Source organism: Gopherus evgoodei, chromosome 19 (assembly GCF_007399415.2).
Source record: "Gopherus evgoodei ecotype Sinaloan lineage chromosome 19, rGopEvg1_v1.p, whole genome shotgun sequence".
Classification (NCBI taxonomy): domain Eukaryota; kingdom Metazoa; phylum Chordata; order Testudines; family Testudinidae; genus Gopherus; species Gopherus evgoodei.
The window spans coordinates 4,183,932-4,197,087 of NC_044340.1; the positions used below are offsets into that span (position 1 = coordinate 4,183,932).

A 13,156-nucleotide genomic window follows, 5' to 3' on the forward strand; every position below is an offset into this window, starting at 1 on the left:
AGTTCTGGTCACCCCATCTCAAAAAAGGATATATTAGAATTGGAAAAGGTACAGAGCAGGGCAACAAAAACGACTGGGGGTATGGAACAGCTTCCATACAGGGAGAGATTAAAAAGACTGGGACTTTTCAGCTTGGAAAAGAGACAACTAAGGGGAGATATGAAACAGGTCTACAAATTCTTGACTGTTGTGGAGAAAAAGTATTATTTACCCCTTCACATAAACACTAGAACCAGGGTCACCCAATGAAATTAACAGGCAGCAGATTTAAAGCAAGCAAAAGGAAGTATTTCTTCACATAGTGCAAAGTCACCCTGTGGAATTTGTTGCTAGGGGATGTTGTGAAGGCCAAAACTATAACAGGGTTCAAAAAAAGAAGTAGATAAGTTCATGGAGGACAGGTTCATCAATGGCCATTAACCATGCTCTGGGTGTCCTAAACCTCTGACTGCTAAAAGCTGGGACTGAATGACAGGGGATGGATCACTAGATAAAATTGCCCTGTTCTGTTCATTCCCCACTGACACTTGCCACTGTGGGAAGTCAGGATAGCGGGCTAGATGGACCTTGGTCTGACCCAGTACGGCCATTCTCATGTTCAGCTAAACACCTTGGACTTCACCTATGTCTGTGCTGGTGTATAGTAAGTGACATCCCAAATCCCACAGGACATTAGCCCCCTGTTCAGAATACTCTGGACCCGCTAGCAGCCTGGTTCTTCTACTCACGGGTATCCTGAGGGCTCCTAAGAAGCTGATGGCTCCTGGCTGCTCAGCTGGTTCTTTGGGATACTCTGAAGAATCGATAGTGTTTTCTCGGCTACAGCTCCCATCATCAGCGGAGAGCGTCACTTCAGGGTCTTTCTCCTCTGATTCCTCTGATTCCGTCTGAAACCAGATTAGCCCAGCAGTTTACACTCAGGCAGCTGGAGCAGAGCGTGTCCATACCCTGGCCTGGCACACCTGTCGAGCCCAGCCCTCCCCTTGGTTGCAGGTACAGCTTATTCTCATGCTCAGGCCCATCACTATAACGGGATGAAGTATTGCATAGCCACACAATTGCGTAACAAGCCTGCTGCTTCAAGGCCAGGCATTATAGGCCCATGTATAGGGCCCTCACTCTTGGGGTCATAAATCTCAGTTGTCATTTAAAAAGAAACAAAAAAACACAAACACACACCAAAAACTGCTTCTAGCCCTTATGGCTGCAAACACTTGGGTCATGTTTCCAAGCCGAACCAAGGCAGTGACACCTGCCTGAGGTTACAGACAGCCTGAAACAATAGCTGACAAATGAGCTATGCCATGCATCTCAATGGATTTGTTAATGATGGAAGCCACTGCTGGTGTAGGGGGAGGGGCCCTGCCATCACCACCAGAACAGGGGCCCTCACTGCTGCCACCCTATCATCAGTTCTCATGGGGTGATGTCAGCAGAGCCCATCCCCTGAAGTTCTCTGTCCTCGCTGATCGGGCAGCCCCAGGTCCCCAGAAGATGGAACAGTGATTTTCAGTTTTCCCAGAAAGGAGGGTGGTAGGCCTGCCTGACTCCAACCAGCTCACATGGGCAGCCCCTGCCAACACTGCCCCAGGCAGGGCAAGGTCCCAGTGCCAGGCTGAGGTTGTGCCAAGGACTCCAAACTGCCTTAAATTCATGGAGGTTATGTCCATGAATGGCTATTAGCCAGGATGGGTAAGGAATGGTGTCCCTAGCCTCTGTTTGTCAGAGGGTGGAGATGGATGGCAGGAGAGAGATCACTTGATCATTGCCTGTTAGGTTTACTCCTTCTGGGACACCTGGCATTGGTCATTGTCAGTAGACAGGATACTGGTCTGGATGGACCTTTGGTCTGACCCGGTGTGGCCGTTCTTATGTAACCTGGCTCTGGGTTTAAGAGATTGACAGGACTAAGGGCTTGTCTACATGGGGACGTTTACCAGCAGAACTATACTGGTATAGTTCTATTGCCATAGTGGAATAAGAATGCCCACACAGGAAGTTATACTGAATACAGCAGTATCATTATACCAGTACATTTCTGTGGGTAGACCAGCCCTAATAGAGCAGGCGTGTGGCAGGCAATGGCTGAAACATGTACCAAGGTGCACTGGAGTCCACCACTGCAAACGTGTGGGTATTCAGGTCAGGAATGAGCTTGTGCATTGACAGTTACACCTGCCTAAGGCCAGTGCTGCTAATCCCACTGCCTAAGTGCTGGACACATATGAAGTGTCCGAGTTTCAAGAGAAAACTTGCCAACAGTACAAACTCCATTTTTCCTATCCCTCCCTCCCCAGCTTTTCTATTTGTTTCAGGGGCGGCAGGAGAGAAAAGGGGGAAAACTGAAAGACTCAGTTTCTATAAAGGCTGCATGAGGCTGGGAGGAGGGAGAAGGTGGATTTAAAAAACACTTTTTCATGAAGTTTCATTTTAGAAAAAAGTTCATTAAATAATAAATAAAATAATAAAATAATAATAATAATGTCAAGCAGCTGTTGGTAGCCCTTCTTAGGTTCTGCTGAAGAGCTGCCTGGTCAGTGCACTCACACACAACAGCTTGGCACCCTTGCTACATGATGTGTCTCTAGCCCTGCAAAGTGCTCTTAGCGAGGGAGGCCACATGCCTAATGAAAGTAGGAAAGCTCAGAGCCCCACTTGTGTCATGGGATCAATGTGCCTCCATCGAGGCATCTGGACAGGGGACAGGCCAAGAACTTTAGGATGTATCTCCACACAGGTGTCCTGGGGAAATATGTTGTTACAGGTTATTTATAGATTTCAACCAGTGAACTACACAACAGCACACAAGCCAGATTTCAACAGCCAAAGCATCCGGAACATCCTCCTTGAGCAACTGGCATCTCTGGTTAAATTGTGCCATTCCCATGGCTATGGCTGCACATCAGAGCTTTTGCTGCACCACAGCATAGTGAATTGCTGGGATATTCCTTGCTAGCCCCACACCAGGGAAATGGGAAACCTTCTGGAAGCTGAGGTTTGGAACTGTGGTCCCCGGAAATGGCACTGCCCTTGCTGAGTGGGGAAGAGGAAACTCTGCCTAGCCCGAGATTCCTCAGAGAGCCTGGAAAGAAAGTTAACTTACATGGTGCAGAGGTGGGCTGCAATCAACGTCTTCAGGATCTGAAAGAGAGAGGGAGAGAGAGATTCCATGTGACTGCCACACACAACAACCCCATTGCATCCTCCCGTTACCTCAGCACACGTACAACAGCCAGTGTGGGAAACTAATCTAGCAGTCCCTAGTCTGTAGCATGTGTGCAGCCTGCCCCACAGGACAAGAGCTTTCCGGTGCACTAACTCAGGAGCCCCACAACTAGGAAAAGGAGCATGCAAACAACATTTCATACTACAAGACCTGAAGAATAAAAGGCCCCAATTATGGCAATCTGAAAAGCAAGTCCAAGATTAAGCAGCAACAGCAAAGCCAGGTCTCGGCCGCAGCTCACAGTAAAGGTGACGACTTTAGAGACCAGTGACTATTTCCTAAAGTGAAGTGAACTGCAAGACCCCAAGTGTTTCCATAGGGCTCATTTCCCCTCCATTTTGCAGCTGCAAAGATGAGTAGGAGAGGGCCTTGGCTTTTATGGGGAGCATGCCTGGTGGGCAGCATATCCACACACCTCTAGGGGAGCTCAGAGACCAGAGCACTGGCGGTAAGAGCTGAGTGGACACAATTCGGGGCAGCCATGCAGAGCAATAGCATGGCCAGGATAGGGAAGCAGTTGTATCACCACTTGCCACTAGATGGCAATAGCTATTTGTTGTTTCCATTCAAAGTGCTCCTAGTCTGAAGTTTAAAGGTGCTCTGAGCTGTCTGAGTCCCGTGGGGCAAGAGACACAAAGGAATCTAGGCACCTAAAGATGCAGAGAGGTACCTAAGAACATAAGAATGGCCAGACTGGGTCAGACGAAAGGTCCATCTAGCTCAGTATCCTATCTTCCAACAGTAACCAGTGCCAGGTGCTTCAGAGGGAGTGAACAGAACAGGGCAATCTATTGAGTGACCCATCCCCTGTTGTACAGTCCCAGCTTCTGGCAGTCACAGGCGAGGGACACCCAGAGCACGGGGCTGCCTCCCTGCCCATCTTGGCTAACAGCTGTTGATGGACCTATGAACTTAGTTAATTCTTCTTTGAACCCAGTGATACTTTTGGCTTTCACAACATCCCCGGACAAGGAGTTCCACAGGGGCCTAACTTGGACACTTATGTACATCCCACTAGGCACCTCTCTGCATCTTTAGGTGCCTCAATCCCTTTGTAAGTCAGGGTCTGGCCCAACGTTCCCGTTAGCTATGGGGTCCCCACACATCAGTAGCTAGCAATCACAGCAGCGCGCCACGTGAGGATTCTCATGGAATCTGACCAGGAGGGCTTTTCCCTTAAGTGACCCATGTACCCCAAAGAGCTCTGAAAACTGTCCACACTGTAAGGTACCATGCTTCCAGCAGAGATCTTTGTGGCTGGAAGGGGGTATACGAGGTCCCAGGAACTGCCCTCTCTTCACTGCTGTCCCTGCTTCATTTCTCTGGATGTCAAGATGCTCCGTTGCACTCCTTCCATTGTAAGAGTTCAGCCCTTCAGCAGACAGCTTTCTGGCTTCACATGGCTGCAAAAGCCCCACACAGCAGCTGCAGCTGTGACACACTAAGCTTGGAAGTGGGCCCCAGCATAGTGCACCTTTCCCTAGGGCCAGCTCCCATGCTGCCGATTTACTGCTCCGCGTGCCAGTCGGAAACACGCTCAGCAGCTCAGTGTGTGCCACCATGGAGAAAGGCTGCCAGGGCCTGAGGTGCACATGCTGAGAGGGATAAGAGATCTTGCAGTTACTCATCTCGGGCATGGCTCTGCTAGAACTTCAGGTTCCCTGGAATGTCAAGCCCCTTTCCAAGGTTTTCATTCTTGTTATCGGCCCATCATTTTCTAGTGTTCCCCCAGAGAGTCTCCACATAGCCACGCAGCACTGTACTGCAGAGGACAGTCCCATAAGGACCCCCAAAGGTAGATAAGCCTTTCAAGCTCTAAAGAGAAGAGATAACACTGACTTCTGTGCATGAGAACCGCTCTGACACTGCCTATTGTTTCCACACAGGCCGCTGTACAGCCATCAGATAAGGACTTTGGAGCCAGGGTCTTTAGCTCAGTAACAAGTCTTGGCTCTGCCCAGGTTATCCTCACTCAGAATTCATCAGCTCAATGAGATATTGTAGAATAATCAGTTTTTAGTCCATCAAGAGTCTGATCTTCACAGTTAGAGCTCTGCTCTGATTAACACTGATCTCACAAAAACTGATGAGACTAGCATCATTCGTAAAACCCACTTCCTGGGGAAGAGTATTCTGACAGCCTGAATCCACAGCCCACGGATATGCACCAGCACCAACTGATCCCATCTGCCACTTCCACCAATGCTCCTGCCAGGGAACCTGATCGCTGGAGGGTGCTCAGACACCAGCACAAAGGGGACAGAGCCCTGCCAGAGGTCAAGCCAATACTGAAGGGAGGTTTCAGCACCATTCATTAGCTACACCAGTGTCCTAGAGCTGAAAGGCTTTAGATGCCAACCCTAAATATTGAATACAGCCAGTTCTCTCCTCATGACAATGGGGGGCTGGCATGGTGTCAGCAATGAGGCTGTCACGGAGTCACCGGGCGATGCTCCTGAACTCCTCCCCACCAAGCCAGGCAGGACTTTGGGGAGCCTCCTCTCCCTTGGAGCAGACTTGTTCAGGGCAAGAAGCTCACACATCTTCACCTCCTGGGTCTCTCCTTGGAGCATTCAGCATCCTCTGCCCCTCCGTGCGCTTCCCACAGCGAGTCCACCCCAGCGGGGTCCTGGGGAAGCCACCGGGTCCTGCACCCCCACTTTGCAGTCAGATGTGACTCTTAGCCAGCCAGTAAAACAGAGGTTTATTCAATGACAGGAACAGGGTCTAAAACAGAGCTTGTAGGTACAGAGAACCGGACCCCTCGGCCGGGTCCATTCTGGGGGTCAGTGAGCCAGACCCTCACGTCTGCCCTCAGCCAGCTCCAGACTAACAACCCCCCCTAGCCCCTCCTCTCTGCTCAGCCCCTTTCCCGGGCCAGGAGGTCACCTGATCCCTTTGTCTCCAACACCTTCAGCTGGCACCTTTGCAGAGGGGGGGCCCAGGCCATCAGTTGCTAGGAGACAGAGTGTCAGGCATTTAGGTGCACTGGCCCTTTGCTCTGCCAGATACTTAAGAACTGCCATGGGGACACTGAGGCACCAACACAGTATTCAGAGAAAACATTAAGAACTTTCCCAGTTCGTCACAGAGGCACCAAGCCTCTGCTCTCCCTGCAGAGGCTACTGAGAAGCTGCCTCCCTCCCTGACACATTCTGTATCTACCTTCCCCACCCTCAGGCCAGCAGAATGCTGCAGCACAGCTCGTCTTCCAGCATGAGGTTGTGATGAAGCATCTAGGCCCAGCTCACACTCACATTCAACGAGGAACAAGAAGCAGACGATTCCCATGATTGCAATGATGATTCCAGGCACGATGAAAGACAGGCCCCAGGCTGACGAAACCCACACTCCAGCGATTAGGGACCCCAGGATGTTTCCTACAGAGGTATGGGAATTCCAGATGCCCATGATCAGACCTCTCCTGATGAAGGATAAGAGAGAAACCATTAGGACAGCATTTCTACAGTGCTTGCCAGTTACGACCATTTATTGGGATAGACTCTGGATATGAGACTCTTCCCTGCAGGCCCTCAATGTCCTGCCATTTCCTCCATGCCCAGGCCCTATACCCCAGCAGCTAAGAAAGGCTCAGCAGGGATTCCCAGCTCAGCTGATGTGGGCAAATGGGCATGCAGGAACCAGGGCACATTCTCTCCTGTTCCAATCAGCAATGCCAATTTGGATTTGGCCAGTGGGCATGACATGGCAGAGTCCAGTAAGAAGTACCTTGCACCAAAGACTGGACCAACCTAACCCAAGAGGGAACATGAGAATGCCATTGCTGTATATCCTCCTCCCTAGGAGGAAGAGCCCACAAATTTGGGAACTGAGCCTTGCTCATGTTTTTTAAAGGTAAGGCAATGTATTAGTGATGTGACTGTGTGCAGCCCCCACTATTGCTTGAAATGGACAATAATGGGCCAATAGTTCATAACCAGCAATTTCACTCTGGGTAGCACCATTCCTACATCAGAAACACATCAGAGCTTAGCAACAGAGATACAGTTAAAGCAGTAATTCAGGAAAAGCCAAAACTAGGGGACACACGTAAGTCAGAAGAGATGGTCACAGCTACAGACTTTCAGCTGTAAAATCAGGGAGAGACAAAGATCCAGGAAGGCTGCTACAGGTGGCAGTATCAGCAAAGGAGAAGCATGAACAATGGTGTGACTGTGAAGCAACATAACAGGTCCATGATCAGAGGAGAGCTGGGCTGCTTTGAGTCCATGGAGGGATACCACAGAACTGGCTCCCGCACAAACAAGTAAGTGTTTAAGGATGAGCTCCTGCTCCGTATGTGCAGAAGGAGATGTTGTATTCTGCAGCGGCTGGGAACTGGCATGTTAAGGAAGGGAGCTGTAGCAGTCAAGGGAGAGGAAATGAAGGCCTGGATGAGGACTGCAGCAGAGGGGCTCCTGGCAGCAGCGAACACAAGCAGAGGGGGGAGGATATGCAGATTTACAGCCACCGAAATAAGGAAGGAAGAAAATTCTCCAAATCCAAAGTTATGGCCAGTGAGGACAAGTCGGGGCTGGCACCAGGGTGAGCAATGGCAGAGATGGGCATGACAGTTTGCGAGGTGTGTGCTCATCATCCCATTTGATCATGACAGACAGGGCCGGCTTTAGGCCGATTTGACCGATTCCGGGGAATCAGGCCCGGCGTCTAAGAGGGCCCCGCGCCTTAGGCACCTTTTTAATTTTTTTTTTTAACTTACCCCGGTCCCCGGCTGCGGTCTGCTCCGGGGTCTTCCATGGTCCCGCTCCTTTGAGCGAAGCACCGGTGGGAGCGCGGTGCTGCCCCGCTCTCCCAACTAGAGCTCCAGCCAGGGCGGCGGGGCTTGCCGCGCTCCGGCCGGGGCTCCAGCCGGGAGAGCGGGGCGGTGGGGCTTTGCCGCACTTCGGCCGGGAGAGCGAGGCCGCGGGGCTTGCCACACTCGCTCCAGCCGGAGTGTGGCAAGCCTGGCAGCTCCGGCTGAAGTGCGGCAAGCCCCGCGACCCCGGCTGGAGCTCTGGACCCTTTAAATAGCCCCCAGAGCCCTGGGGCAGTGAGGGGCACCGGGGGCTATTTAAAGCGCCTGGGGCTCCAGCTGCCTTTGCCACCCCGGTCCTTTAAACAGCCGCAGGAGCCCCGCCACCCCCATGCATTCCCCAGTGTTCCCGCGGCTATTTAAAAGGTCCGGGGCAGGGTAGAAGGGGGTTTGGGGGCTACTTAAAGGGCTGGGGTTCCAGCTGCCTCTGCTGCACCCCCTGACCTGCCCACACCAGTCCGGCCCCCCCTGCCTGCAGCCAGCTCTGCACCCCGTACCCACAGCCAGCCCCTGCCAAACCCTTTGTCCTGTCTCCAGCCAACCCCTGCCACACACCCCTGCAGCCCTGCCCAAAGCCAGCCAGCCCCACACACGCTGCTGCCGGCACCAGCCCTGCACACCCTGCCCAGCCCGCACCCTCTTCCCTGTCTCCAGTCAACCCCTGCTGCACCCCCCTGCCTGAAGCCAGCCAGTTCCACACGCCGCTGTCTCCAGACCTGCAAACCCCTGCTGCACCCCCCTGCGGCCCTGCCTGAAGCCAGCCCGGCCCACACCCCCTGTCTCTAACCAGCCCCACACCCCTTGCCCTGCCTGCAGCCTGACCCTACCTCCAGTCAGCCCCTGACCTGCCTCCAGCCAGCCCCATGTCCACTGCTGCCCTGCAGTTTCCAGGGCAGTAACCCTGCACACCTGCTTCAATGATGGGGGCAGGGAGCAGCTGGGACCAACACATGTGCACACCCCCAGGGAGTGGCGGGGACCCACACATGTGAAATGGCGGTCATTAATAGCCAATCAACAGCATATATGATGCAATGTATATAATTTATAATTTTATTATTCATATAGTTATGGAAAGTAAATAATACATGAAAGAAATGAAAGGCATTGTTTTCCACTTTTTTTTTTAAGTCATCCCTGCCAGGGCCCCGCCGAAAATGTTCAAATTGGGCCCTGCACTTCCTAAAGCCGGCCCTGATGACAGAGGGCCCAGCAGGTGCAACACCTATGATCACTAGTTGCTGACATATAAAACAAGGTGGCAATGGCTTATCAAGCCATTGCTGGGTAAACAAACAGTCTTCTCAGAGCTAATGACTTACCAAGACAGGCCCTGAGTGCTGGAACACCTCAGGAATCTCTGCCCCAAAGCACTGATGGGCAGCTATGTGGAGTAGAAGGAACATAGGGAGACATGCAGTGTGCACACAGCTTACATTGGCAAATGGCTCAGGGTAGCTGCCTTTTTAATGGTGCTACTATCCTCGCTGGGAAGCCTCAGCATTTTAGAGTCTCCCTTGCCACGCAAAAAAGCTGTATCGTAGGACCTTGTGTGAGTTTCAGACCAGGCCTTGACAGTGCCACCATGACCATAAACCAAAGTTAGTCCACAGGTTTCTGTGCCGGGTGTCGTTTCCTGCCACTGCCAGGGTGTGAATCAGGCACTTCCTCAGGGGATGGGATTAAGCAACAAAACATTTGAGAGAAGCCACAACAAAAAGCTTAAGAGATGAAGAAACAGACTCACTTCCCCTTTCCGAACCAGTTCCCAACGCACGTCACCACGGATGGCCAGCCAGTCGTCTGCACCAAACCATTGCAGATCTAGTGGGGAGAGAGTAGATGTGTCTAGAAGCCATGCAATAGAGTCACAATGTTAGACTGTGCTATCCCCTGTCCCCGTCCCTGGAAAATTCAGTCCTCCTCTAGGACAGAAGTGTTCTCACTAGCCCACCACACACATCCACCACCCAAATCAGAAAGAAAGTAGTGCCTTACACCCTGAGCATGGTCAGGCCATTCACTCCAGCCAGCTTCCCCACCAAAGGAGAAGGAGAAACTCTGTCTGAGGCATCTCAAGATATTTTTATCTGGCCATTTCTTCTGGATTTCAGGGGTGCCACTGGTTCCTGAGGTAAATGCAGACCTAACTCAGTACAGGAACAGGGAGGCAAACTGAACAGTTTGAAATCATACCTCAGTATCAGGCAATTCTGGTGAAACATAGCAAAGAAAGAAATCTCTCTCCCTGCAAAGGAAGTCATTCTAGAGCCAGAGGTGAGACTCATCCATGTAGATGCTGTCTAGTAGACCGTCTCCCATCCAAAGCAGTGCCTACATCCTATGGGGTTATTGGTGCCACACTGCCAAAGTATCCTTACACGTCCTGGGGGAAGGCAGTGCATTTTCCATGGCCCAATAGTCTAATTCCTCCAAAAACCTGGATGCTTGGGGAGTCAAGTATGCAGTCGTTCTGAAGGGCTGGTGCCCAAGTTAAAGACATGCCAGTCCCACCCCCTCCATGCAGTGGCAGGGAAGGCCAATGAGTAGTGCAGGTACACTTTAACCCATCTAGTAAAGGGAACTATGCAGGGCAGGTTTCAGAAGGGCTACAAGGACATTCATAGAGCTACCATAGGAAGTAGGCCTCCATCTGGATGGAGCTGCAGGCATGCACTGCAAGGGACATGACATCCACTAGCTCCTGTTGTCTCCACAGATCTCTGCTTGTAGTGGAAGTGGCTGCTTTTTTTCACTAACGGGAAAAACTGCAGTGCTCTTTGGAAAACACCAGTCCCTGATGCCAAAATGGACAGGCCAAAACCAGAAGCCTGAAGTTCAGATCCCAAGCACATATTTTGACTCCTAAACAAAGTGTCTGATTTTCAAACATGCTGAGCGCCCAACAGCCCCCTGGTAATTCAGCACTTCTGACAAGCCAGGACATTTATTCCAGAACCTAAATACAGATTTACTTTAGGTTCCTGCTTTTGAAAATTGTGACCTTAATCCTCAGAACCCCTCACCCCATGCAGTAGGTGAACAGAAGCAGGGAGCTTATCACTTGCCCAAGGTCATGCAGCATGTCAAGAGAGAGCTGGGATTAGAACTCCTAATCCCTGGCTCCAAGATAAGCCCAATCTCACCTCTCTTGTGCCCAGGGCTGACTGCTCTAGTATGTCTGGGATGCTGAAAGCACCCACCCTTTTCAGTGAGTAGTCAGTAAGTTTTCTCTGCTGGACCATTTTACATGCATCAGGAGCATAAACTATTGCTGTACCCCACCTGGAGGCCGGGAATCCCTGCAGCGCTTAGCAATGCTTTCTCGGGCATTCGATGATATTTCTGTCTGAAAGTCATTCCAGGAGCTTTCAAATTAAGTTGCTCTATTTCAATACCACAGCATTTTCCAACTGCCCCCGCCACCTAGGGAGTGAGGAGAGCCTGGGATCTAAGGCACGAGATTATTGAGAAGATTCTCAGTCTGCCACTAACTCGCTGCGTAACCTTGGACAAGTCACACCTCTCTGCTCCTTAGTTTTCCATTTGTAAAATGGAGTTAACCTGACCTGACCCACTTCACAGGGAGGCTGTGAGGCTAAACTCGTTAAAGTGTAGAAGGTGCATCAACTCATGCTCAGCATCTCAGTCACTCCTGTAAATAAAGCCAGAGTCACCCTGAGACATGAAAATAGGTGTCTGAAAGCACTGGGAGTAGGAGATGGTTGGGGGGAGGGGGGAGGTGTCTCTGCACTTAGAAGGAGGCCTATGTTTGAAGCGCAAAATCCTGACCTGTGACCCAGCCCATCTGCCCCAACCTAAACATCCACTTAGGAAGCCCTGGCATGTCAAAACACAAAAAAGGGAGCAGTACACAAATGAGGCCTTTAACCCAGGCAGCTTGCCCTCTGGATTCCAAAGCTGCAATTAAGGTCTGCACTGCTGGTTGGGAGTTCATCCTTTAATAGGAAGTAACAGCCAGGGCCCCACCCAGGGCCCCACCAATAGCTCATTGTGAAATGCTTCCCTGGCATTGCTTGAGAGAACAGAATCCCTGCTAGCAGCAGCAGCTTTGCAGAAACCTCAGCAGCTTCACCGCAGCAGTGGAAGTCAAGATTTTTCCATTGTGAGGGATGGCACCTCAGTCTGCAGCTGGAATATTTTTGGGAGTCAAGTTTTGCTGCACCCCACGTCAAAGTGGCAGGTTTGACGGCATATTTCTTATCAGAGAAACTGGAACAGGAACCTGCAATTACAGGTTCAGGAAAAGTGGCTGTTGCCAGTAGGTTACATTTCATCAGCACTTGTGCCAATTTTCTCTGGTACAGGCTGTCTGGTGAAGCAGAGATTTGCAGTGCTGCATCTGGGACATCAATGTGGAGAAATATCCATGTTTCCTGCTACTTGCTCTCCATTGGCAATAGTCAGGGCCAGTGAGATTTCCCAACACTCCTGTAACGTAGCACCTCTAGGGAACTTTTACAGGTTGTTTTTCTGTTATTAGGCCCCTCCGTTTCCTGTTCGTACCTGAGCAGGAATGAGAATACTTGGCACAGCGGGGTCTGGGGTGCACCATCTTCATAGCAAGAGGGTGTGAGGAGGGAATCTCAAGAATTAGGATAACTATTTTTAACTCCAGGTCCTATCAGCTTGCAGAGAATACCTGTGCGGCCTACTCTGGATGAAATCAGAGTGGAGGAGATGAACATCTCTCTGATTCTGAAGGAGAAGCAGCCTTGGCACTGCCCTGTAGCCTGGGTCTCCCTCAGGTAACACAGTCTGCCAGTTCTAGTCACTTGCTAGTTTTTCCATACTGGTCATTCTGTGCCAGCCTGTCTGCTGTAAGTTTGGAGCATTTCAAGCCTCCTATTTCTTAAAATGTCCTTGGAAGTGCCCTGTTCTTGCTAGCACTTTGGAACAACCACATTAGAGAGAGCTCCTGGAGAATCCACTGCAAACTTCACACTGACTCAGGACACCATGGAAAATTTTTGCACACTTAGGCGGATGCCTGGCCATGCCAAGTGTATCTATTACCTTGCTTGTTCTTTCGTTGGTGGGAGGGGCAGGGGTGGAGAGAAAAAGAATCAAAACAGGTTTGTGGTTTGGCTTTGCAT

At 51.0% G+C, this 13,156-nt stretch overlaps 1 protein-coding gene across 4 annotated transcripts in view; it reads right to left on the reverse strand.

Moving 5' to 3' along the window:
* SLC37A2 (solute carrier family 37 member 2) overlaps nt 1-13,156 on the reverse strand; it is a 62,572-nt gene that overhangs the window by 18,463 nt on the left and 30,953 nt on the right. For all 4 annotated transcript variants that reach the window (XR_003997237.1, XM_030538470.1, XM_030538469.1 and 1 more), the window contains exons 6-9: nt 9,787-9,863; nt 6,484-6,650; nt 3,104-3,141; nt 729-887 (exon numbers count right to left, since the gene is read on the reverse strand). Coding sequence is in view for 3 of the 4 variants with exons in the window: in XM_030538470.1 (XP_030394330.1) it covers nt 729-887; nt 3,104-3,141; nt 6,484-6,650; nt 9,787-9,863 (441 nt within the window). In the remaining variant the exon portion in view is untranslated. The remainder of the gene's footprint in view (nt 1-728; nt 888-3,103; nt 3,142-6,483; nt 6,651-9,786; nt 9,864-13,156) is intronic.